The sequence below is a fragment of the Antedon bifida genome, chromosome 2 (assembly GCF_963402885.1).
Source record: "Antedon bifida chromosome 2, ecAntBifi1.1, whole genome shotgun sequence".
In the NCBI taxonomy this organism is placed as follows: Eukaryota; Metazoa; Echinodermata; class Crinoidea; order Comatulida; family Antedonidae; genus Antedon; species Antedon bifida.
In genome coordinates this window covers 9,319,201-9,346,593 of record NC_136227.1, presented here as the reverse complement: position 1 = coordinate 9,346,593, position 27,393 = coordinate 9,319,201, and the positions used below count along the sequence as shown (strand labels likewise).

The 27,393-nt window shown below is 33.3% G+C and overlaps 2 protein-coding genes across 2 annotated transcripts; one reads left to right on the top strand and one right to left on the bottom strand.

Annotated features, from left to right (window-relative positions):
- Window positions 1-13,253: 13,253 nt before the first annotated feature.
- On the bottom strand, window positions 13,254-15,477 carry LOC144835418 (dynein axonemal heavy chain 5-like). Its single transcript, XM_078690503.1, has 3 exons — window positions 15,439-15,477; window positions 13,950-14,099; window positions 13,254-13,463 (listed from the first exon to the last, which is right to left on the bottom strand). Exons 1-3 carry the CDS (start codon window positions 15,475-15,477, stop codon window positions 13,254-13,256), a joined length of 399 nt encoding a protein of 132 aa, XP_078546629.1.
- Window positions 15,478-17,392: 1,915 nt separating this feature from the next.
- On the top strand, window positions 17,393-26,490 carry LOC144835417 (sodium- and chloride-dependent neutral and basic amino acid transporter B(0+)-like). Its single transcript, XM_078690502.1, has 13 exons — window positions 17,393-17,431; window positions 18,064-18,376; window positions 19,646-19,777; window positions 20,804-21,152; window positions 21,413-21,545; window positions 22,110-22,244; window positions 23,048-23,151; window positions 23,624-23,748; window positions 23,953-24,065; window positions 24,516-24,644; window positions 24,855-25,070; window positions 25,549-25,713; window positions 26,215-26,490. Exons 1-13 carry the CDS (start codon window positions 17,393-17,395, stop codon window positions 26,488-26,490), a joined length of 2,229 nt encoding a protein of 742 aa, XP_078546628.1.
- Window positions 26,491-27,393: the final 903 nt, after the last annotated feature.

The window sequence follows — 27,393 nt, the reverse complement described above, 5'->3', positions numbered from 1 at the left end:
TGTTTAACTCTTTTAGCAGGTGTGATTTCACCTCATCATCAGTTGTCTCAATGTGAAGGTTACCAACATACACTTTAAATGGGGGTGCCAGTCTACTTTTTAATCAATCAATATAAATAGTCTGTTAAAAATAGCTTAACCAAAAGAGTAGTAGTAGAGCCTAAAAGAGAGAAAAAGAATTGTGAGAAATTTTACCTTTAGGTGTAGACAGGAGATCACTGAAAATATTCCTATGACTATTCCTGAAGAACCATTATTTTAAACTTAGTTTTTTTTTGTCATGTATGGGAATGGGTTACGGAATGGTGCTGATTTCAACTTTGAATGCCTTTTACTACAATGTGATCATTAACATACTGTACATATTGTATTACATGTTTGCTTCATTCACTAACAAACTGCCCTGGATTCGGACGTAACAACCCTTGGAACACGGACATGTGTAACGGCATCTACGACGAGTGTCTGAGCACTGGTAACAAGATCATGACAGTGAACAACACATGCGTTGGTGTCGACTCCCTTTCAGAAGAACAACTTGACTTTTTGGTTTAAATTAAATTATTTTTTAATAATCACTTTTTTTTCTCTCCATGATATATTGTATTAATACTTCAAACTTTTATGTTTTGGGGAACCTCTTTCATAAAATTAACCTATTTTTTGTTAATATTATGTATTATTCGTAATGGTATGTCACCAATGCACTATAACAATGATTGTGATTTTATAGTTCACCCTCATGGAGACAATTATGACATTCACTTTCCAAATCTGAGAAGGAACAATTAACCAAAGGTTCTCTTAGCCAGCTGTACAATGATGTGCCTTGCCTCTCTCATCTGTGTCACAGAGGTATTTTGAATTTTTACAAATGGGGAAAGTGTTAACATATAATATAAATAGTCTGTTAAAAATAGCTTAACCAAAAGAGTAGTAGTAGAGCCTAAAAGAGAGAAAAAGAATTGTGAGAAATTTTACCTTTAGGTGTAGACAGGAGATCACTGAAAATATTCCCATGACTATCAGGAGGCTTAAAGGATTTCTCTTTATAGGCTGGAGTATACTGGGTAATTCTATTGGACTCCTATCAGCCAATTTTCGTCATGTTGACATTTGCCGCCATGGAATGCATAATTGTATGCTGGGTGTATGGCTATGACAGATTATCTTTTCCATCCTGGCTTAGCATTATGGCTAATGAACTTGGACGAGAAGTCAGTGAAGTAGTAGACCAAGGTATTAACATTTGTAGGCTATCAATTTGTAAAACACTCATAATTAATGGGATCACTTGAGGTGGTCAAGAAAGAGGCAGCATTTACAAAATAAATCAATCAATCGATTTTAAAGCGCCACTACAACGATCATTGCTCTTGGCGTTGTAAAAAAGAAAATCAAAGTGCAAAAATTGAGAAATAGTCCGATTCCTAATCAGACCAGAAAGTCTCAATTTATTCCTCCATCAATGATGAGCAGGTCAGAGAGGATCAGATGGCTTCTGGGACATCTCAGGTCCCAAAAGACAAGAGTCTTTCTGAACGACAAAGTACTGAAAACAGCACCTCGAGTTGTGGAACTTGGGACAAGAAAACAGATTTTCCGTTGTCTTGTCTGGTGATGCAATATATGTAGATTTCCTTATCTGTTTTACGAAAATGGTGGCAGTAAGCATCTTAATTTGTTTGGTTTATTATTTAAAAACTTTAACTTAATAAACATATATATATATATATATATATATATATATATGGAAATAGTTTTTACCAGTACTGTAGCCTACAGATGTACCCTAAATATTATTGAGAGAATAAAAACACAGACATCAATTTATGATTGTTACAATCTATTATTTAGAGTATAAGATACCTCCAACCATGTTATAGAGTAGAACTCAGAGATACTTCAGGATCCAACAAAGTGAACTGAAATTTCAGTTTCCACCATCAGATCTGGTTGAATGGGTAAGAATATATAATATTGTAATGGGAATAGAGTAAATGCTAGTTTACATGAGTGTTTGCATATAGTGTCTTGAAAGATATTGGTCCTTAAAAAACACTTTCGAAATCTGTAGTAAATAAAATCAATTATGAATAATTCTAATAAACGTATACTGTACTATGAACAAATAATTATTGTTATTAATTGGTCACAGAGGATCAGATGGCTTCTGGGACATCTCAGGACCCAAAAGACAAGAGTCTGTCTGAAGGACAAAGTAATGAAAATAGCCCCTCGAGTCGTGGAACCTGGGACAAGAAAACGGATTATAGCAACTGTCTGGAGGATTTCACCAATGTTTAGAGGTAAATTCAGTTTTGAATAAACTCCAAACATTTTGCAATTTTGGAGAAAGTCCAGTTCGGTATTCTTATGTCTCTTTATATTTTTTTCCCACCCCTGTAGGTCATTAAACTTTTCTTTGTAGATCAAAAAAATGATGGTTTGAAATCCAAAATTATAAATAATGAATAAAAACAACACTACATTTTAATGTTACTGTACCATGACCGGAAACTCATTTAAAATGAAAATATAAATTTCGCCAGTTTTGCATAAAATATTTTGGTCCTTTTTTTCTATATGAATGTATTTTGTTAATTCTTTATTCTTGAGCTCCAGTGAATACTGTTCCGGCGAGTTCTTATATGGGAGCTTCCAAGTTCTGGAGAACAGAGCGGTGTAAATGGTTCCACTGCTTTTCTTCTTTTTTTTGTTGTATTTTAGGCTATTTTATGGATCATGTTTTTGTGTAAAATGCTTAGAAACATTGTATTAAGCATTAAGACTAACATAATTATTAATATCATATTCACTTGGAATTTGCCAACCCCAGAAACCGTTTAGGCTATCGTTTCTCTATGGTTTCCTATTCTTTATTCCTGAACAACCATTATTTTAAACTTAGTTTTTTTTGTGTCATGTATAGGAATGGGTTACGGAATGGTGCTGATTTCAACTTTTATCGCCTTTTACTACAATGTGATCATTAACATACATATTGTATTACATGTTTGCTTCATTCACTAACAAACTGCCCTGGATTCGGACGTAACAACCCTTGGAACACGGACATGTGAAACGGCATCTACGACGAGTGTCTGAGCAAAATCATGACGGTGAACAACACATGCGTTGGCGTCGACTCCCTTTCAGAAGAACAACTTGACTTTTTGGTTTAAATTAAATTATTTTTTAATAATCACTTTTTTTTCTCTCCATGATATATTGTATTAATACTTCAAACTTAATAATGGTATGTCACCAATGCACTATAACAATGATTGTGATTTTATAGTTCACCCTCATGGAGACGATTATGACATTCATTTCGGATTTCTTTCCAAATCTGAGAAGGAACAATTAACCAAAGGTTCTATTAGCCAGCTGTACAATGATGTGCCTCGCCTCTCTCATCTGTGTCACAGAGGTATTTTGAATTTTTACAAATGGGGAAAGTGTTAACATATAATATAAATAGTCTGTTAAAAATAGCTTAACCAAAAGAGTAGTAGTAGAGCCTAAAAGAGAGAAAAAGAATTGTGAGAAATTTTACCTTTAGGTGTAGACAGGAGATCACTGAAAATATTCCCATGACTATCAGGAGGCTTAAAGGATTTCTCTTTATAGGCTGGAGTATACTGGGTGATTCTATTGGACTCCTATCAGCTAATTTCGTCATGTTGACATTTGCCGCCATGGAATGCATAATTGTATGCTGGGTGTATGGCTATGACAGATTATCTTTTCCATCCTGGCTTAGCATTATGGCCAATGAACTTGGACGAGAAGTCAGTGAAGTAGTAGACCAAGGTATTAACATTTGTTGGCTATAAATTTGTAAAACACTCATAATTAATGGGATCACTTGAGGTGGTCTAGAAAGAAGGAGCATTTACAAAATAAATCAATCAATCGATTTTAAAGCGCCACTACAATGATCATTGCTCTTGGCGTTGTGAAAAAGAAAATCAAAGTGCAAAAATTGAGAAAACAGATTTTCCGTTGTCTTGTCTGGTGATGCAATATCAAGTGCGGAAGAATAAATAAAATTGTATATGATAAGCAACGGAACTCGAAAGATAATTGGTTATGTCAAGAATGCCTCTTCAATCAGCTTCCGAATGATGAATGCATCAGTGACATTAATATTCATGACGAATTTATTGCCGACACAAATAATGTGAATGAAACCCAACAAGATGGACATACATGTACAGAAGACATTTACGAGCATTTAAGCGAGGAATTCAACGTGTTTAACAAAGGCCTACATTTTATTCACCTTAATGCGCGGTCATTAGTTAATAAAATGTCTGAACTAAGGCACATCGCATCGAAGACCAAAGCTACTGTTATATCCATCAGCGAGTCGTGGCTGGACGAATCCATCACCGATAACGAGATCAAAATTGATGGATATACAGCGCTCAGGAAGGACAGAAACCGGTCTGGTGGTGGAGTTTGTATCTACGTAAAAAATGAACGCGCCTTCACACGTAGAAATGATCTGGATATCGACAATTTTGAAGAAATTTGGATAAATATATATCTGCCTCGTTCAAAGGAAATTGTGATTGGTACATGCTACCGCCCACCAAAACAGAATGTAACTTTATTTCAGAACAACTTTGAAGAAACTGTATCAAAAATCAAAGAGAGTAGTGAAATTTATATTCTTGGTGACTTTAACATATGTACTTTAAATATTAATCCAGTATCGCAAAGATATAATGATTGCCTTATAAGAAATGGTTTTAGTAATGTTATTAAGGATATAACTAGAATAGGAAAAGAAAAAAGCTCATGTTTGGACCACATTGTTACTAATGTACAAAATAATGTGAAGCAATCTGGAGTAATTAACATTGGCCTTAGTGACCATTTTCTTATTTATTGCACTAGAAAAATACCTAAGTCTCATGTTCATAAAAATGAACACAACTCCGCAAAATTACGATCTTTAAAAAACTATACTGTAAATAACTATCTTGAAACACTTAAAATGGACCTGAAATGGACTTTCGATTTTCAAGAAATTCACACATGTTATTTAAATGTATCAAATTAACACAAACCCATACAAATAAAAACAAAATGTATAGTATTTTGAGAAAAAACGAAATTTTAAGATACGCCTTGGTAAATTAGCGAAAATTACTCACGCCATTGCAATATTCTATTTCAACGGCCGTCGGGAGCATCTATATTCACGACGTCACATATACACACGACGATCGAGAGCGTGTATGCCGCCCGATAGTCCGTGAATGATCGACGGCCAGGAAAGATACGCGAAGCGCTGACACTAATACTAATTTATTCAATATATAATGTTGTTGAAATTTAGTGCCCTAAAATGTACTTTGTTCTAAAACCCGAATTTAGAAGGCCTACCTCCCAAACCTTTACTAGGCCTAGGCCCCAGCGCGCGGAGTCGATCCTCCACCCACATATGCGAGGCTCCGTTTCATGTGCATCCAAAGCGATATCAACAACTTGCTGCTCATTGTCAAGCCAAAGTAAAATATGAATCAAATTCGTTTTCGAACTGCCTTATTCGTGACAAATAAATTACCATCTCATATTACTAATTTAATTCTGCTAAACTAAAAACTAAAGAAACTAACACATTTAAATTACGAACGATATACAAAATTCTATTTTTGAAAATACACGAACCGAAAAATATGGATACGCATCATTGCACACGGCGCTGTATCATGGACAACGTTGCCAGGCTAACGTCGGTATTGCCAGAAAAAACCCGTCGATTTGGAGATTTTAAATCGTCATTTACTCGATAAATAACCGTTTATACGGTAATAATTTTATATAAAAAAATTCTAAATATGTTTCTGCAAAAGCACAAGCATTTTTTAGAAAATACTCCAAAGATTTCAAGAGTTATAGCCAAAAAACTGCAAATTGTCCATTGGAGGGATAGGAATATATTCGCAAAGTGACGTCACCCGCGAATTTTTTTGATTTTCAAATGGGGCTTTCCCCAAAAGGGCGAATTTATATTTTGTAACAATATACGTTCTAGCAACACCTAATAGCCCCCAAAACGTCATTCTAAAATGAAAAAAATCGAAAATCCATTTCAGGTCCATTTTAACGATATCGATTGGTCTGTTGTCACTAATAATGTCGATGTAAATATCGCGTGGTTAACTCTTAAAGATATCATCATTAAGGTGATCGACTCAATAGCGCCAATAAAAAAAGTTAGACTTAAACAAAACATAGCACCCTGGTTTACCTCCGAAATTGCCAATGAAATCAAAGTAAGAGACACACTTTTAAAACAATTCAAGAAAGATAAATCTAATCTAGATATATACAAATATTATTGTGCCTCTAGGAACAAAGCTCAGCGGCTGATCAAAAAAGCTAAATCTAAATATTTTCTCAATAAGATTGATGAAAATAAAGACAACCCTAAAAAATTATGGAAAACCCTCAAACAGCTCGGATACGAGAAGAAATGTAAAACAAACACTAAAATCGTTCTCGATGACAATGGTAAACAAACTTTCTGTCCAAAAGGCGTTGCCTCTCGTTTTAATGAGTTTTTCACGAATGTTGCGTCAACACTCGTCAAAAAACTCCCAAAATGCATAGGTTTTTTCACCATGTCCACTAACGATCTTCATAAATACTACGTTAAATTAAAAGGAAAAATGTTTAAGCTAGAGCCTGTTACCATAGAATTTGTTAAAACTCAACTCGAAAGCCTAAATGTAAACAAAAGCGTCGGTCTAGATAATATTCCCTCAAGATTCTTACGTGACGGTGCGATAATCTTGGCTGAACCGATAGCTCATATCATTAACCTTTCGTTTAAAACTAATTGTTTTCCTCATGATCTTAAAACTGCTAAAGTTACCCCTCTATTTAAGAAAAATACTAAAACAAGTGTTGAGAATTATCGGCCGATTAGTATTCTGCCTACGGTATCTAAGATTCTTGAAAAATCTGTAGCTATACAAGTTGAAAGGTATCTTTCTAAAAATAATATACTTTATGCCTATCAATCTGGTTTTCGGCAGGCCCATTCAACTGAAAGCAACCTCATAAATCTCATCGACGGTTTAAAAAACAATAAGTCCAAAGGCCTTCTTACTGGAATGGTTCTAATTGACTTACAAAAAGCTTTCGATACCGTCGATCATGTGATTTTAATTAACAAGCTAAAATGCATGGGTTTTAAGTGTACTGACTGGTTTCAATCTTATCTCGCTAACCGCACACAAGTTGTCAGTGTGAATGGTACCTGCTCTGAACCTCTTATAGTTACTCATGGTGTACCGCAAGGTAGCATCTTGGGCCCTATTCTTTTTCTATGTTATTTAAATGATATTGCTTCTTGTATTGATTCTGATGTTCAATTATTGCTTTATGCTGATGATTCTACGATTCTGTATTCTCATCACGATGCCACCAAAATCGCTCATAAATTAAGTACTGTCCTAGCTAAGTGCCAGGACTGGTTAACTGAAAACAAATTATCTTTACATGTTGGCAAAACCGAAAGTATTATCTTTGGTAGCAGAGCGAAGCTTAACAAAGTAAAAGAGTTTTCTGTAGAATTAATGGGCCGTAGAATCAAAAGTACTAAGCAAGTTAAATATTTGGGTATTGATTTAGACCAATATGTATCATGTGATATTATTGCAACTAGTGTTATCAGTAAAGTTAAGTCAAGGTTGAAGTTTTTACATAGGCAAAGTTCGTGCTTGAATAAAAAGCACTGCTTTAATACAATGTACATTTGACTATTCTGCCTCGGCATGGTACGGCGGTGTCAATAAGAATCTTAAACATAAATTACAAACTGCCCAAAACAAGATGGCACGTTTCATTTTAAATGTTGGTCCGAGGTCTCACATAGGTGCCAAAGAGCTTTCCGATCTTGGGTTTCTTAATGTCAGCCTCAGAAATAAGTTTTTAAGATTAAATTATGTTCACAAAATTCGTTATAACTTTAATACGCCTTCTTTCCTTAAGGATAACTTTCTGTTAATTTCTGATCATCACAACCATTTCACCAGGGGTACAACATTTAATTTTGTCACTCCTAAGGCTACTGGCGTTAATGATACAACTTTTTATTTCTTAGGTATCCGTGACTGGAACAGGCTCCCCAATTCACTCAAATCAATACAAAATAATGCAACCTTCAAAATAAAACTTAAAGAATATTTTAATAATGAACAGCTTGGAATTTCAGTTTAATTAAGCTATTTTTAATATTGTTTTTTTGATGTTTTCTTGTCTTGTATGTATTTTCTTGTTTTTTCATTTTTACTAAGCCATACTTAACGATAATTGTACTAGGCCCAACCACTCACTTTTCAGTCATTACGGATTGGACCCCATTGGAAATAAGTTTACTTTTTTGTCGACTTAATGGGTTATCAAGGTATTCTTTTTATACATTGTATATTTTAACTTTTATGTATGAATATCAAATAAAATCAATCAATTAATCAATATATGTAGATTTCCTTATCTGTTTTACGAAAATGGTGGCAGTAAGCATCTTAATTTGTTTGGTTTATTATTTAAAAACTTTAACTTTATAAACATATATCTATATATATATGGAAATAGTTTTTACCAGTACTGTAGCCTACAGCTGTACCCTAAATATTATTGAGAGAATAAAAACACAGACATCACTATATGATTGTTACAATCTATTATTTAGAGTATAATAAGATACCTCCAACCATGTTATAGAGTAGAACTCAGAGATACTTCAGGATCCAACAAAGTGAACTGAAATTTCAGTTTCCACCATCAGATCTGGTTGAATGGGTAAGAATATATAATATTGTAATGGGAATAGAGTAAATGCTAGTTTACATGAGTGTTTGCATCTAGTGTCTTGAAAGATATTGGTCCTTAAAAAACACTTTCGAAATCTGTAGTAAATAAAATCAATTATGAATAATTCTAATAAACGTATACTGTACTATGAACAAATAATTATTATTAATTGGTCACAGAGGATCAGATGGCTTCTGGGACATCTCAGGACCCAAAAGACAAGAGTCTGTCTGAAGGACAAAGTAACGAAAATAGCCCCTCGGGTCGTGAAACCTGGGACAAGAAAACGGATTAGCAACTGTCTGGAGGATTTCGCCAATGTTTAGAGGTAAATTCAGTTTTGAATAAACTTCAAACATTTTGCAATTTTGGAGAAAGTCCAGTTCGGTATTCTTATGTCTTTTTATATTTTTTTCCCACTCCTGTAAGTCATTAAACTTTTCTTTGTAGATCAAAAAAATGATGGTTTGAAATCCAAAATTATAAACAATGAATAAAAACAACACTACATTTTAATGTTACTGCACCATGACCGGAAACTCATTTAAAATGAAAAAATAAATTTCGCCAGTTTTGCCGCATAAAATATTTTGGTCCTTTTTTTCTATATGAATGTATTTTGTTAATTCTTTATTCTTGAGCTCCAGTGAATACTGTTCCGGCGAGTTCTTATATGGGAGCTTCAAAGTTCTGGAGAACAGAGCGGTGTAAACGGTTTCACTGCTTTTTTTCTTTTTTTTGTTGTATTTTAGGCTATTTTATGGATCATGCTTAGAAACATTGTATTAGGCATTAAGACTAACATAATTATTAATATCATTATTCATTTGGAATTTGTAAGCCAACTCCAGAAACCGTTTAGGCTATCGTTTCTCTATGGTTTCCTATTCTTTATTCCTGAAGAACCATTATTTTAAACTTAGTTTTTGTTTGTCATGTATAGGAATGGGTTACGGAATGGTGCTGATTTCAACTTTTATCGCCTTTTACTACAATGTGATCATTAACATACATATTGTATTACATGTTTGCTTCATTCACTAATAAACTGCCCTGGATTCGGACTTAACCCTTGGAACACGGACATGTGTAACGGCATTTACGACGAGTGTCTGAGCACTGGTAACAAGATCATGACGGTGAACAACACATGCATTGGTGTCGACTCCCTTTCAGAAGAACAACTTGACTTTTTAGTTTAAATTAAATTATTTTTTAATAATCACTTTTTTTTCTCTCTATGATATATTGTATTAATACTTCAAACTTTTATGTTTTGGGGGACCTCTTTCATAAAATTAACCTATCTTTTGTTAATATTATGTATTAATTGTAATGGTATGTCACCAATGCACTATAACAATGATTGTGATTTTATAGTTCACCCTCATGGAGACGATTATGACATTCATTTCGGATTTCTTTCCAAATCTGAGAAGGAACAATTAACCAAAGGTTCTCTTAGCCAGCTGTACAATGATGTGTTAACATATAATATAAATAGTCTGTTAAAAATAGCTTAACCAATAGAGTAGTAGTAGAGCCTAAAAGAGAGAAAAAGAATTGTGAGAAATTTTACCTTTAGGTGTAGACAGGAGATCACTGAAAATATTCCTATGACTATCAGGAGGCTTAAAGGATTTCTCTTTATAGGCTGGAATATACTGGGTGATTCTATTGGACTCCTATCAGCTAATTTCGTCATGTTGACATTTGCCGCCATGGAATGCATAATTGTATGCTGGGTGTATGGCTATGACAGATTTTCTTTTCCATCCTGGCTTAGCATTATGGCTAATGAACTTGGACGAGAAGTCAGTGAAGTAGTAGACCAAGGTATTAACATTTGTAGGCTATCAATTTGTAAAACACTCATAATTAATGGGATCACTTGAGGTGGTCAAGAAAGAGGGAGCATTTACAAAATAAATCAATCAATCGATTTTAAAGCGCCACTACAACGATCATTGCTCTTGGCGTTGTAAAAAAGAAAATCAAAGTGCAAAAATTGAGAAGTAGACCGATTCTTAATCAGACCAGAAAGTCTCAATTTATTCCTCCATCAATGATGAACAGGTCAGAGAGGATCAGATGACTTCTGGGACATCTCAGGTCCCAAAAGACAAGAATCTTTCTGAACGACAAAGTACTGAAAACAGCACCTCGAGTTGTGGAACTTGGGACAAGAAAACAGATTTTCCGTTGTCTTGTCTGGTGATGCAATATATGTAGATTTCCTTATTTGTTTTACGAAAATGGTGGCAGTAAGCATCTTAATTTGTTTGGTTTATTATTTAAAAACTTTAACTTTATAAACATATATATATGGAAATAGTTTTTACCAGTACTGTAGCCTACAGCTGTACCCTAAATATTATTGAGAGAATAAAAACACAGACATCACTATATGATTGTTACAATCTATTATTTAGAGTATAATAAGATACCTCCAACCATGTTATAGAGTAGAACTCAGAGATACTTCAGGATCCAACAAAGTGAACTGAAATTTCAGTTTCCACCATCAGATCTGGTTGAATGGGTAAGAATATATAATATTGTAATGGGAATAGAGTAAATGCTAGTTTACATGAGTGTTTGCATCTAGTGTCTTGAAAGATATTGGTCCTTAAAAAACATTTTAGAAATCTGTAGTAAATAAATTCAATTATGAATAATTCTAATAAACGTATACTGTACTATGAACAAATAAATATTGTTATTAATTGATTGTTATTGTCACGATATTTTTTTTTTCTACATTCTTTCCACGAATTTTGTCGCAGCGTATCTCTAATTCTGGCCAACATTGTAGAACTTTGTCATAAGATTGACCTGTAGCTGTAGATGTGCAAGAAACTTCACTATATGACTTTAGAGTCCCACAGCGTAAGTAAAGCGTGATTTTATGAATTTCGTGTATTTAACATAGATTGAAAACCATAAAGCAATTTAAATTGAAACTTAGCAAAAAAGTGTAATTTATATCATGCGCTAACTTTCTGTGGAACAAAATCATAAAAATCAACTTTTCATGTTTCATGTCTCTTTAAGCATGTAACAATTTCAACGCGAGCGCAAATTTTTACGCTGGAAACATCTTTTTTGTGTGAATTATCCTTTTTTTTTTAGCGTTTTCTAGTAATTTTACCAACTTTTAAACAATTTTGACTAAAAATCACGTCATACGAGCACTTCAAATTGGACAATTCACGTGCTGATTTTGAGTCATTTTGATGTCCCATGGATGTGTTCAATTAAGTAGCAAAAATGTGTATAACAATTATACAAACTCTCTTTTATAATACCTTGGAAAGAATTATTTTATCTAATTTATTTAATACCTGTTAACCTCTAATACACCAATGGTTTACAAGGTCTTCTAAGATTGCCACAGTATCAGGATTGGCAGCAGCTGATAAGCAGTCCCCAGGTGTAGCAAGACTAGTGACATCAAACCCATCACAACCATGTAGCTTCACTACACCAGATAAGCTGGTTTAAACCCTGGAATAAAATAGGTACTGTGTAAAAAGGCACACTTATTAAATGGGTAATTAATTAGGTTGATCTTATGTTACAATTATCATAATAATTCCCATATTGTGAAACAAATTAATTTTATACTAATTAATTTTCAATCAATAAACATATAACCATAGTAATAATATAGTACCATGAAAACATAATAATAAAAATAGTTTATAATATATGTCCCATATTGGCTACATATTTATATGATTAATATTTATGTTAGTTTCTATAATTTACTCTAATTGTTGATAAATGATGTCTCGTTGAAAGAGCAATGACACATGTAATGGGACGATTCGGCCCTGAAACGATTCAGCCCGGGACGATTCAGCCCTGGGACCATTCGGCCCGGGACTATTCGGCCCTGAGACGATTCGGCACACTTAAATTTATTGGCTTTGATGCATTTTATAAGCATAAAATAAGCTTTTTTCCCCAAAACTTTATTTTCAGAGAGACTATGAGGTAGTACTACTAGGGATAAAGATGCAATAAAGCAAACATTTTGAAAGCATTGTCGAAAATGATCATTTTTTAGTCATGCGAACAATGTAAACAAGTTACGACCTCTGTTGGCCACTTGGCGAATGCATGAATTAAACAAGGTTTTCGAAGTGATAAATTGAATATAAAATTACGTTTTTTTAGTAATTTATTATTATATCAACATTGTCAATATCAATAAAATATGGATTGTTAAACACCTTTAAAAACTTGATAAATAATAAAAAAAAAGGAATATGAATTTGGTCTGAAGTGAGACGTTTCGGCCCACAAAGTGGGATGTTTCGGCCCATAAGTGGGCCGAATCGTCCTGGAACCAAATCACAGGTTGATTGTTTAGTTAAAAAAGAGAATTCAACAAATTTTTAATTGTATCACTCACCATTAATAAAGTCAATAAATGTATCAAAAGAATCAAGAAAATTCTGTCTTGTCTTTTTGCCAATAGGTGTTTCTGAAAGAGCTCCCCAATCATCAAGAGCATGTGCTGCCGGGTTATGCACTTTCCTGAGTAGTTGCTGGATAGCATGAAGAACAGTCAGAGTACCTGCATTGGCACAGCTGAAGTTGCCAAAGTTTACCAACTATTAGAATAATAAACAAGAAAAGAAGTTTAACAATGAGGTTCTTAGAATTGAAAATATTGACTGATTCAATCACACTATTTTGTATTTTTTGTAAGCCTGTTTTAAAAACATTTAAAGACTTTTTATTATAACAAATGTTATGAGAGTACTGTATGTGTACGCCATTGATTATGAGCTTTTCATTGATATGGTCGCTATCTAAATGTTAAAGTTTTATTCATTCCCTGAATCTATATTTATTGGAATTAAAGAGGTTCTTTGAATATCAACTGGTATTTTTATTTTGAAATTCAAAAAGAACAAAATAAATAAATGAAAACAAACTGAACAATCATTGATTAAAATAAATGGCTGTGCAATGTACCTGCATGAAGACATTTTACCGTATGTATTAAGATCAGGTATAGTAGAATCTAATTACAGTAACACATATTTAACAAAAAAAACATTAAAAAATATTAATTTAAAGAAAATTGTCCCAACCTCATGAACATTTCTAGGATTAATGGCACTGGCCACATCAGACTTGATAAAGTATAGACATCTGCCTGTAAGAGCTTCACAGGTGCCATCAGTCACGATAATACCTTGCATCTTGGTTCCTTTAGGAAGACCAAGGCTTCTCCCCAGAGTCTAAACAAAATATAATTAATCATCATTAAACTATTTCCACACAACCCGTCTATCTTTCCCACTAACTACAATCGTCAAACAGTTTGGATCAAAGATTACAAAATACTGTCAAGGTTAGTTTACATACTAATTGTTGGTTTGAAAAAAAGAACATTTCTAATAACTTATTACTACAAACCAGATGAACATTTTCAATCATATATACAGTATAATTTTTCTTCCAGACTGACAATGGAATGGAATTCATGATTTGGTTTCACTAAAATATGTTCAGCAAGAAAATCACATTTACTAGGTGGTCAGTATTTGGGAGATTCCACTGTACATTATTACTTCTTTTCCATGTTTTCACTCTAGTATAGGAATAAAAGAGTCAATTGAGGCCTCTCGCTGTCTCTTTCCATTCACCACTTTAAAAATCTCCCACATTCTGTCAAACAAACCCTTTATGTACTAAATTGATTATATACACAAATACTCACCAAAGCCAGGGGGTTCTATTTCTTGGACAAAAAACATCAATACCCTTAAATCATTTTTGTCCAAGAATCTTGAAAACAATTCCATGTGCTATAAATAGATTTATTAAAAAGAGGAATAAAAAAGGTAAAACACAAAATACATTATAAAATTATTCAATCTGTGTAGGCTTTTCTTTCTTACTAGTGGATGGAAAAAGTTCTAATAAGTGGTTGAAAAAAAATTAATTACTTGTTGATGGACATAGAGCAGTGGAAAGCAAGATATTCTGGGGAGAGGTTGGGATGGCTCTCATCACTTGATATTTGATGGGAATACTTCCAATTACAAAGAGATCCTGGAAGGCCTAGATAGAATAGAAGGAAATGGTGTGATGACTTTAAGACATGAACTAAACCTTCCCTTAAAGCTTTATACGAGACTGAGAGTAAAATGGTAAGAAAAACAACCAGGCAGTAACAAAAGCACTTGCAAAGGCCTACCTTGGCTGAATCCAGGACAAATTCCTCTACCGTCTGAGCATCAAAATCTGTATTTGTGGACAGGTGTAAACCCCATTCTTATATCACAAGCCTCTTTTCTCTAGCCTACAACAATACAGATAACTACAGTAAACAAATAAACATTTTTTATTTGTAAAGTGAAATTTGATTTTGCTTTTATTAAAAATAGAGATTCCATCAAATACATAAATAATGTACAATAGTAGGCCTAAGTTATGTATGTTTGGACATGGTTTGGACATTATAATAAAACAAACATAGGAATATCATTTCTCAGCAGCCATAATAATAATATGATTCTGGTAAATAATAATAATAATTTATTTAAATTTACGAGTATTTAATCATTTAGTTACCTGTCTTTCCCGTATTGTTTCAGCTGGAAATGCTATCATTGCAATACTCTTCTCTGAGTGCGAAGACGTGCGGGCAAATTTTGTTTTTTTACATCGCTATCAACAAAGGATGTGTGGTGGGACTGCATGTTGTCTTTAGACATTTTAAAAGTCTTCTGCATGCTGTGGGTAAAATAATATTAAATTATTATATTTCTCAATCTCAATACCCTAGCCTACTTATTATTAATTAGGGGCCGGCATAGCCTAGGCCTAGGCTGGAACACAACTAAATAGGCATAGGCCTATGCCTAATAATTAGGCCTTACAACAGGCCTATCTAGGCTAGGCATAGATAGTGCCAGGCCTAGCTAGTAGGCCAACTAAAAAAAAATACATTGTCGACTTGTTGTTGAATGTTGTTGTTGGTGCATTATTGAATATTAATTATTGCCATCGAGTTGACGGGTTGATTAAATAAATACACATAATGTGTATTTAATCCTTTCTAGCCTAGCCTAGGCCTATTTACCCTAGCCCTAGTACTGGGCTGGTGGTGGGCACGGAGAGGGAGGCTAGACAGGATGGCTAGCCTAGCATGCAGCAGCTCTCGACCCGCTCCTCTCGACGACCAACAAATTCATCACACATGCATGCTTCAAAAAAATCATCCGCAGCCCTCCTGTATGTTTGAATTTAATAAATAAAAATGAAATTTACTATTATTATTATTTACTATTAATTAAAATAATATTTGTACATACCTAGATAATATAGTGAGCTTTACTATTAAGATAAAAAAGCATGTTTTTCCAACATTGAAATAAGGGCTGTGCTAGCCTCCTACTAGCCTAGATCATCAAGCAGCGCGCAGACGACAAAATCAAATTAATTTTTTTCCCCTTAATCTCTCTAAATGATATATAGACGCGCACGAACAACCAACCAGACACGTCGATGAAAAACTTCTAACCAATCAACAACAGTTTATTAATGCGCCCTCTATGTTGAGTAAAATCAAAGATGGTATAATTACGCACCATTTGTAAAAACCTCATTGCGTGAAATCTTTCCGATCTCGAAAAAACATAGTCCAATATAATATAAAATAAATCGGAACAAAAGTCAATGTTACATTTCTTTATTATGTAAAATGTTAAATAAATAAATGTCTAAAACACATACCGGCTTTTAAAAGATAATTTGATATATGAAATTTTGAATTTAGCACTGAAACAATGCATACTGTAATCGAAATCGAAACTCGAAATAAAGTCAACTCAATAAACTATGTCTACACTATCAAACTAGTTTGACAAAAAAGTGCGATGTGGCCAATGGTAGTGATATACCCAAATATGCTGTAGTGTATAGACAGAGCTGAAGACCATTCAGCATTTTATATGCCACCATTTATTTTGGAAACGCATTTTCGCCCTGAACATCCGTTTATTCGTTTTTCATAATTGTTTGAAATGGAGAGGATAGACCATGGTAGTAAATACTATACTGAAAATGAATATTTAAGTATAGTATAAGTATATTTAAGTTCATGACAATCTGAACTTCTTTGAAAATCGTTCTGCTTTTTATACGTCACCATTATTTGGGATCACTTTAGAAAGATACATTTTAATATGATTGTAAATAACGTTTTTTTTTTATTGTTTTCTCAAGTCTATAACTAAAGACTTTATTGCTAATTTATTTACACTTTTAAATTATTGACATATTTTTAGAAGCAATATTAGCCTTTGTGTTTTTTTTGTTATTGTATATTTTGTATACCCGAAAACATTTGAAAAAATGTGAATATAATAAATCTGAATCACAAAACAAAAATTACAATCTGCGCATGGCAAACATCGCTTGTTTCGATGACGAACTGCAATAACGTAACAATTGACCTGCGAGTTAGTTTGCACGTAGTAGAGCATACTGTGGTTATTTATCGTTTACAATTTTGCTAATCAAAATGTCGACATTAAAGATTCGTTTTATTCAAGTAGAACCAGTAAGTTATTCTTGAATATCATTTCCTACAAACTGTATAGTTTGGTTTTATTTTATTTAAGATTTAGGCGAAAATACAGTGATTTAAAAAAGTATATTGGGCGCTCATCGGGGGGACGTCATAAAAAATAAGGTCCGCGCGCAATGTGTGATTTGGGTTGGGTGTATCACGTAGGCCTACATGTGTCAACAACTCGGAGAGAAATATTTAAGTTTATCACATACTATTTAGTATAAGGCTTTAGCTATAACTTTTAGTAATTTTGCATTATCTCTCTATTGCTATAATTATTATTTGTAAAACAAAAAAAAGAAAAAAATATATAAGACAATAATAACGCAAATATGTCATCTGCACATAACAACAGCGCAGGTTCTGTCTTGACAACAGTTGGCGGTTGTGTGTGACGTGTGAGGCGGCGTCTACTTTTAACCAATAAGCTTCTGATGTCCGATTTCATATTATTTTGGGGATCATCTCATATTAGTTTTCCTTCACGATGACACGACGACGAGTGGTAGGCGAGAGAGGAGGTGGTGGGAGAGAGAACATAACCCGTCGACAGGCCTAGGCCTAGTAATGGTTTAGGTTAGGCCTAATTATGATGTATTTTTTTTAATCTATTTGTGCAGATTGATAACATTGAGGACATCGAATCTCAATCAGAGGGTGATGTAGGCCTAGGCCTATCTCAAGAAAGCACATCTGTGGGGGATGCATGCACCCTTAAAATTGAGAATGAGACTGAGAGTGATTCCTCATCAGACCCAAAAGACAAGAGTCTTTTTGAAGAAGGACAAAGTAGTAGTTCTAGTAGTGAAAACAGCACCTCAAGTAGAGGCACATGGGATAAGAAAACAGATTTTCTGTTGTCTTGTCTGGGGTATGCTGTTGGGTTAGGGAATATATGGAGATTCCCTTACTTGTGTTATGAAAATGGTGGTGGTAAGATTCTTAATTGTTTGTGTTTATTGTTTAAAATCTTTATCTTTTTAAACATCATTAGTATTAAATATTGATAGGCCTATAGCCTAGGCCTAGATTAGAGATAACATAAAAGTGCATGTTTTGAAGGCTTCGCTACTGTACCACTAGGGCAGGCCTAGGCCTATAACCCTAGACTATAGTATAGACTATATAAGTACTAAATACTATTCTATGCAGTCTACATAAAATGTGGCGTAGGCTAGGCCTAGGTCTTCTAGAGGCCTACCATATGTTCGCCTTAATTAAGACTTCTGAACATTTCATTTCTTTTTTTCTGAGCAAAAATTATGGATATCTCTAAATTAAATCTATTGTATTGTCACAATAACATGAAAAATGAATATTAATAAAATCAGACTTTAAATAGGTAGGACATTTTGCAGTTTTAATAAAGTTATTCACTGTAAAAAAAACAACACAAACATTATTATTTCACATTAAAAAGACAAAAGAAACAGTTAACGGTTTCAGTTTGAAAATTAATTATTTTGAATGGTTTAAGAAAAATTACTATGCAGATCAAGTATTTGATATTGTTTTCATCTATATTGCTCTGGTCTGATTATTATTTTATTATATTTTCATAATCACATCATAATTATTAAATCATATGATTAAAGATGTATTGTCTCTTTGATTAATTCCCAAAAAATATAAAAAAAGATTTTGAAAAAAAGTGGGTCATTTTGAAGTATTAACTTTCACCAAAAATTAGTTGAAAAAAAAATCATTTAACTGAAATACAGATGTTTTTTTGTTCAAAATATAACTTTGGCTTCCAGTCAAAGTTTTCGATCAAAACATATCTCATAATGCAACACGCTTGTTTGGCTACTCTGTATGCATAATCGTAAAACTTCCACGCGATCTATGTGAAAACACCTTCTCAACTGTGACGAGTTGTAACCAATCCTAATTAGCATCATGCATAATGTATAATCATGGTTTGAAATATTTGTTTTGTTTACTTTCGCTCGCGACGATTTTCCAGACAAATGTAATGAAATTAATTTACCTGTTAATTTTACGTAAACTTGTTTTTTTTTCTACTTAAAGTGAATAACTTTAATATTATTTGATATGGCCAAATTAAATTTAGAATCTTTTGGCCTTTGTTTTTTCTGCTTCAAGGGACAATACATCTTTAAAGTAAAATGTTCATCTTATTATTGCACACTACAGACTGTGTGATGAGAACATGTATATAAAAATCATGTATCATTTTAGGTGCATTCCTTATACCTTATGCAACCATGCTGTTGTTAGCTGGACTTCCCATGTTCTTCATGGAGCTTTGCCTTGGACAGTACTCCAGCAGTGGACCAGCAACTGTCTGGAGGATATCGCCAATGTTTAGAGGTAAATTCAGTTTTGAATAAACTCTGAACCTTTTGCAATTTTGGAGAAAGTTAAAGTCCAGTTCGGTCTTATGTATTTTTCTATTTTTTTCCCACTCCTGTAGGTCGTTAAACTTTTCTTTGTAGATCAAAAAAATGATGGTTTGAAATCCAAAACTCTAAATAATGAATAAAAACAACACTACATTTAATTTAACAGACACGTTTAACTACAGCAACAAAATGAACAAACAGAAAACTGGTTTCAATTTGTTTTCAATACTACAATTAGTAACTGAACACAAAATTATATTACAGTATATTAATGAATTTTGGAGTTTAACCTAGATACTAAATAGTATTATAGTAGAACCCCTATTAAGGGGACACCCTTTGGGACCAAAAAGTGTCCCCTTAATAGAAGTGTATCTTGATTATGGGTTGGTTGAAGTGGTAAAACACAATATATTTCCCTTGTTCATGTCATGGGAAAGTGTCTTAATAGAATTGTCCTCTAAATTAACCACTAATTGTTTGTTACTCTCAAAGATAGTGTCATTTTATCGTTTCACATGTTAGTTTGAATATTATTGAATGTTACTGCACCATCACTGGAAACTCATTTAAAATCTGTTTATAAATTTTGCCAATTTTGTATAAAATATTTTAGTCCTTTTTTTACTATATGAATGTATTTTGTTAATTCTTTATTCTCGAGCTCCAGTGAATACTGTTCCAGCGAGCTCTCATATGGGACCTTCAAAGTGCTGGATAACAGAGTGGTGTAAATGGTTCCTCTGCTTTTCTTCTTTTTTTTTTGTTGGTTATTTTAGGCTATTTTATGGATAATTTTTGTGTGTAAAGTGCTTAGAAGCATTGTATTAGGCGTTAAGACTAACATAATTATTAATATCATTATTCACTTGGAATTCGTAAGTCCACTCCAGAAATCTTTTATAGGCTATGGTCTCTCTATGGTTTCCTATTTTTGATTCCTGAAGAATCATTATTTTTATACTTATTTTTAAATTTTGTTTGTCATGTATAGGAATGGGTTACGGAATGGTGATGATTTCAACTTTTATCGCCATTTACTACAATGTGATTATAACGTACATATTGTATTACATGTTTGCTTCATTCACCAACAAACTGCCCTGGATCGGATGTAACAACCCTTGGAACACGGACATGTGTAACGGCATCTACGACGAGTGTCTGAGCACTGGTAACAAGATCATGACGGTGAACAACACATGCGTTGGTGTCGACTCCCTTTCAGAAGAACAACTTGAATTTTACAATATTGGACTCGACACACTAGGAGAAATAGATCTAAGTAACTACATCGATCCATTGAAGTCAAAACGGAAACTTCCCAGCGAAGAGTATTTCAAGTAATTTTATAGTTTTATTTTATAAAGAGTTGAAAAATGATGTCTGATTAGATTACTGTTTAATCAGTGATACCACAGAGTAACTCTAAACATGTACTTTTACGAGAATGCTTTCTAAAATTTGACGGCTAGGTATGTTCATTGTACTTATGAACATTAGCCGTTTTACAATACATTGATAAAATCAACTTTGATGAATTGAAACGGGGAGCAGTTTTGTAATGTCAAATGGTTGCAAAAACTCACTATTTTTATTTTAGGAATGCTGTCCTGCATGAGGCCTCTGGGATTGGTGAATTAGGCACTGTTGTTTGGCCATTACTAAGCTGTCTTGTCTTTGCTTGGATCATCATCTATTTCTGTCTTCAAAAAGGCATTAAATCTTCAGGAAAAGTAAGCAATGCAAAATATTTCAATTTATATCAAAGAAGATCTTTAAATTAATCTCTCAATACAGACAATTTGTCCATGCTAATTTAAATTGAATGCATGATTCTGTGCTTTTCTTCGTTGATTTAAACTTATAAATTAAGAGACATTTACCATATAACTTTAAAATAAAATGTAATGACAAAAAAAAAAGACGTTTCGGAACCATCATGGAACCATTCTCAAGATCAAATGAGTCACATTAACAACTAAACAAAGTACGAACACCAAAGGGTGACAGGAAATACAATTAGTTACAAAGACTAAAAATTCTAAAATGATAGGCAACTCCTCTCTCTTTATTAAACAATTTGGCTGAGTCATTTTGTGTGTCTTAAAACATGCACTTTTTTTAAATTTAAGATTTGACAATGAGATTTCTATAGGTGTGACTTGGTATAAATTGCATGTTTAGCTATTGAGTTTATTGACTAGTGGTAGTAGCAACAACTGAAATATGTACTGTATTCAATTTTATAGTATAGCTACCAATAAATTGTTAATGTTTGAGTGTCTTGTTTTATATAGGTGGTGTACTTTACAGCGACATTCCCATACATTGTATTGGTACTTTTCTTGATACTTGGACTGACATTGGAAGGTAGTTACAATGGCATCATGTTCTTCCTCACCCCACGCTGGGAAATCCTCTATGAACCAAAAGTAAGTTTGTTAAATCAGGGAGGTATACCTCTATATTATTGTGGGTGTGGATATTGTCATTCATCCAGGTAGTATTAAGTTTAAAAGGATAAATCTATTCAACTGGACTTACTTGTTAATATAACAGAGACGTTTCACAACCTATCTATATTTATTGTGTAAAATATGTGATACATTGGGTAATGTTATCTGATTATAACTAACCTGCTGTCAACGTTTATGGTTGTAAATATTCATCTTGTAGTACTAGTAGTACTAAGTACTGAATTTAGAAATTACCTTAGAATTTAGAACAAACCAACCAACTATTTAGTATTAGTGACACTACTAATGCATGTTTCATGCTTTTATGATGGTGCTATTTTATTACAGTATTGTTTTGATGTGGTTTATAAACAACTAGAAATGCACTCGGAGAGCGCAGACCTCCGTCTAGGCATATACTTAAATAATGTATTCCCATACAGCTATGAAACCATCCTTTAAAATCATATAAAAATTGAACAAACCAGTTTGGAGCTCTCCTCATACATAGTTCTGGTGGTGGAACAACTCTTTCTAATAATGACTTCAAAATGGAGGTACACACAGGAGGTACACACAGCTTGTGTGCTCATTAGAGAGAACCCAGTAAGGGGTTACAATAACGATGTTTTGGTTCTTTGCCAGCCATGGTGCCGTCTGACCTTTCAATTTTAAATAAACATTTTTTTTTTTTTGAACATCATTATTTAAAATAAGATGAAGATGGCACTTGACAACACGCACAAATACAAATAATCACCATTTCATTATTTTGTTAGGTATGGCTGGACGCAGCAATTCAGATTTTCTTCTCCCTTAGTACATCATTTGGGGGATTACTGACATTGTCTTCATACAACAGGTTTCACAACAACTGCTACTTGTAAGTGAAATACTGTTTTATATTTTAAACTAAAATATTTTGTATTTGTTAAAATTGACAAAAGCAAATAAAATTTGACCATCTGGTTGGAACCAATATCTATTCAGCAGCATTTAGAAAAATACTATTAACTTTGAAGAAATATTCTATTGACGGAATCTGACAGGAAGCTTTCGTTTTGCAAAGACCAATGCCAACCTGATGTGTCATCGGTCATTGTTATGTGGACCTAAAATCCATCAAAACTGGGTCATGGGTGGGAGCTGAAAAACACATTCTAATATCACGTTATGAGTACATAAACAACATAGTTGGTTTTCGATGTCAGAAATTTTTTCAAATTGTTTTTTCACCATGCAAACTTTTTTATTACATGATAAAATTATATAATGATAATGCTAATAATAATATATATAGTGATAATTTAGCATTTTCACAGCCATGACAGTAATTAATAAGATTACCTTTACAGTGACGCCGTATTCATAGGCCTAGCCAATTGTATGACCAGTGTGTTCGCTGGAATTGTTATCTTTTCCATCCTTGGCTTTATGGCTAATGAACTGGGACGAGAAGTCAGTGAAGTTGTAGACCAAGGTACTGTATGAACATTTGTAGGCTATAAATTTGTGAAACACTGGTAATTAATAAGATCACTTGAGGTGGTCAAGAAAGAGGGAGTATTACAAAATCAATCGTTTCTAATGTGTAAAGGCAGACGATTCCTGATGACCAAAACATACATTTTGTTGTGGTTTCAAAACAATATGTAAAAACTACTAAATATTTTTTTTTGTGTAGGCTTTGGTCTAGCTTTTATTGCCTACCCAGAAGCCCTTGCTAGGCTGCCTGCAGCACCAGTCTGGTCAATACTGTTTTTCTTCATGCTGCTCACCTTAGGCCTGGACACCCAGGTAGAGTTTATTTATATAGTTGAATTCATTCGGTTAAAGAGACATCCACTGAAAGCAATAAAATAAAATAAACATGTACATAAAGATAATATTTTATCCCTATCATTTTGAAACAATTTCTTATTGAATATGTTATGCCATTGTAACGACATAACAATGTTATTCACTTTGACCAAAAATATTTGAAACATAATTCAAAGAAAAAAAAAGTCAACTCAGAAGCCCATTGTATCGGTTAGGCCAAGTTTATATTGCATCAACTTTTTGGTTTAAATTAAATTATATTTTTAATAATCACTTTTTTTTCTCTCTATGATACATTGTATTAATACTTCAAACTTTTATGTTTTGGGGAACCTCTTTCATAAAATTAACCTATCTTTTGTTAATATTATGTATTAATTGTAATGGTATTTCACCAATGCACTATAACAATGATTTTGATTTTAGTTCACCCTCATGGAGACCGTTATGACATTTATTACGGATTTCTTTCCAAATCTGAGGAGGAACAAACCAAAGGTTCTCTTAGCTAGCTGTACAATGATGTGCCTCGCCTCACTCATCTGTGTCACTGAGGTATTTTGAATTTTTACAAACGAGGGAAGTGTTAACATAATATAATTAGTCTGTTAAAAATAGCTTAACCAAAAGAGTAGTAGTAGAGCCTAAAAGAGAGAAAAAGAATTGTGAGAAATTTTACCTTTAGGTGTAGACAGGAGATCACTTGAAATATTTAATATATAACTCCCATGATTATCAGGATGCTTAAATGATTTCTCTTTACAGGCTGGAGTATACTGGGTGAGTCTATTAGACTCATACTCAGCTAGCTTTGTCATGTTGACCTTTGCCTCCATGGAATGCATAATTGTATCCTGGGTGTATGGCTATGACAGATTCAAGGAAGACATCTCCACGATGATTGGTTCTGCAAGAGTTAACAACAAACTCTTCAATTACTGGCGTGTCTGTTGGTGCTTTATCACACCAGCTCTGCTTAGTGTGAGTAAACTTTAATTAATTCGCCAATTTCTGCAGACATGTTTGGTGATCCCCCCCTTCCCATCAGGTTAGAGAAATTATGAATAATGCATGAGCCTAATTATTTTCAAAATCTCAACCATTAAAAAACACAGATGATGTTGATGGGCATTGAACCCAGGGCTCCAGTTCCTTAGACTGAAGCCTACACCACATTTGTCTTGGCGAAACTTGTTGACACAAACTATTTGATTGATTTGATATCTATACTTATATAGAACCCCCTATAATGTCATAGTTTATGCCATAATTAATATCATGAACTATTCATGATTTCTGTCATGACTTGACTTGATAGGAGAAAAAATAATGCTGGGGCATGCAGGCCCTCCATTTGGAGATTCCTTGACCACTTGGCTTTTCTATGATTGTGTTAATGCAGTCGACTGACTGTTTTATTAACTTAAGTCTATGACTGAGAAATATGTTGATTTTACAGTTTGTACAAGTGTACAGCTTTGTCAACTGGAATGCTCCATCTTACAACGGAGGCTTTCCAACCTGGGCACATACAATTGGATGGCTCATTACAGGCTCCACCATAATTCTGGTTCCAATCTTCATCATTGTAGAGCTGCGTAATGCACCAGGCACATTCCTTCAAGTAAGTAGAAAAAAAACATTTGGTATCGAATCAGATATCATTTCATCTGTATGTAGCTGGGTGGATTAGATGATCTGCTACTATACCTAGGGATCAGATGTTGAGATTTTTTTCTCACGGCAAAAAACAATTCCACTCCCAAAGACTTGTAATATAAAGCTCTGTTTACACTATCAAACTTTATGTGAAAAAAAAATATATGGACATGATGATGTCATATTACTACCATATTTAGACACATACTAGTTTGATAGTGTAGACAGAGCTTTAGACTTTTTGTAGAGCATCTTGTGTATATGTCTGTGGGTGTATATGCCCGTGAACAGGGTTGCAGAATTTGCTTATGGTTATACTCTTAGTAATTTGTCTAAACACATGATAGATTTGTTTTGGAATTTAAATTTAAATATAAAAAAAATGTACAAAAAATAACATAGATTTATGAAATACATCTCTGAGAAGTACTACATCTAATTTTAGTTTTTAATTGATTAATTTCAGCGACTAAAACTCATCAGCTCTCCAGCGGAAGATTGGGGACCACTTTATAAAAATCCTAGATCCGCCCCTGAGGACAAACATCAAGCATTGGTCAGGACATCTGAAAGTTCAGTTTCCACCATAGCAGATCTGGTTGAACAGGAAAAGGATAAGAATATATTATATTATAATTGTAATACAGAAATTACTGCTAGTTATCTAAATAATGATAGGTATAATAAAGATGAGTCAAAAGGGAAAATTTGCATCTGTGTCTTGAAAAATATTGGTTCATGAAAAACCCTTTCAACAGCTGTAGAAAATAAAATAAATTCTGAATAATTCTACAGTAATATTGATGTAACACTGTTGTGTACTATGAACAAATAAATATTGTTTAATGATTAATGCTTTTTTTCTCTCTGTTCTACTTGATTAGGCCAAACAAGTAGCTCTACAGAGGCTAACAAAGCCTCACATGACCCTACTTGAAGCAGAGGCGTGCATGGGACAATCGGAGGCTTCAAAATTATATGGTAAGAAAATATTATGTTATATTATATAAATGTTGAGTGTATCGTCAGTGATCCTACCACAAGTGATACTAACCAAAACTTTTCGACTATTAGCATTTTGAAGAATGATCACAGCAGAGAGCTTCACTGAAACACATTTTTCATTTTTTAACACATTTTAAGCTTGAAAAATAAGCTATTATTTATTGTCTTATTAAGTAATTCAATAGATTAACATCAGTTATGATGGTGTAAATGACAAAATGTTTGAAAAGGGAATGTTTAATTAATTAAAGTAAATTATTGTGTTTCTTTGTTTACTTTTAAACAGAATAAGAACATGAAAAGCTGATGATGCGACAAAGGAAGTCTAGTGTCTACATAAAATGGATCTGGACCAAAGTTCATGTAAAGGTCAAGACAATAGAGGAAAAGGACTACATCATTACAGAAATGAATATAGTTTTCACCAGCACTGTAGCCTACTAGAGCTGTACCCTAAATATTATTGAGAGAATAAAAAACACAAGGACTACATCATTACAGAAATGGACACAGTTTTCATCAATACTGTAGCCTACTAGACCTGTACCCTAAATATTATTGAGAGAATTAAAAAACCACAAGGACTACATCATTACAGAAATGGACAGAGTTTTCACCAGTACTGTAGCCTACTAGAGCT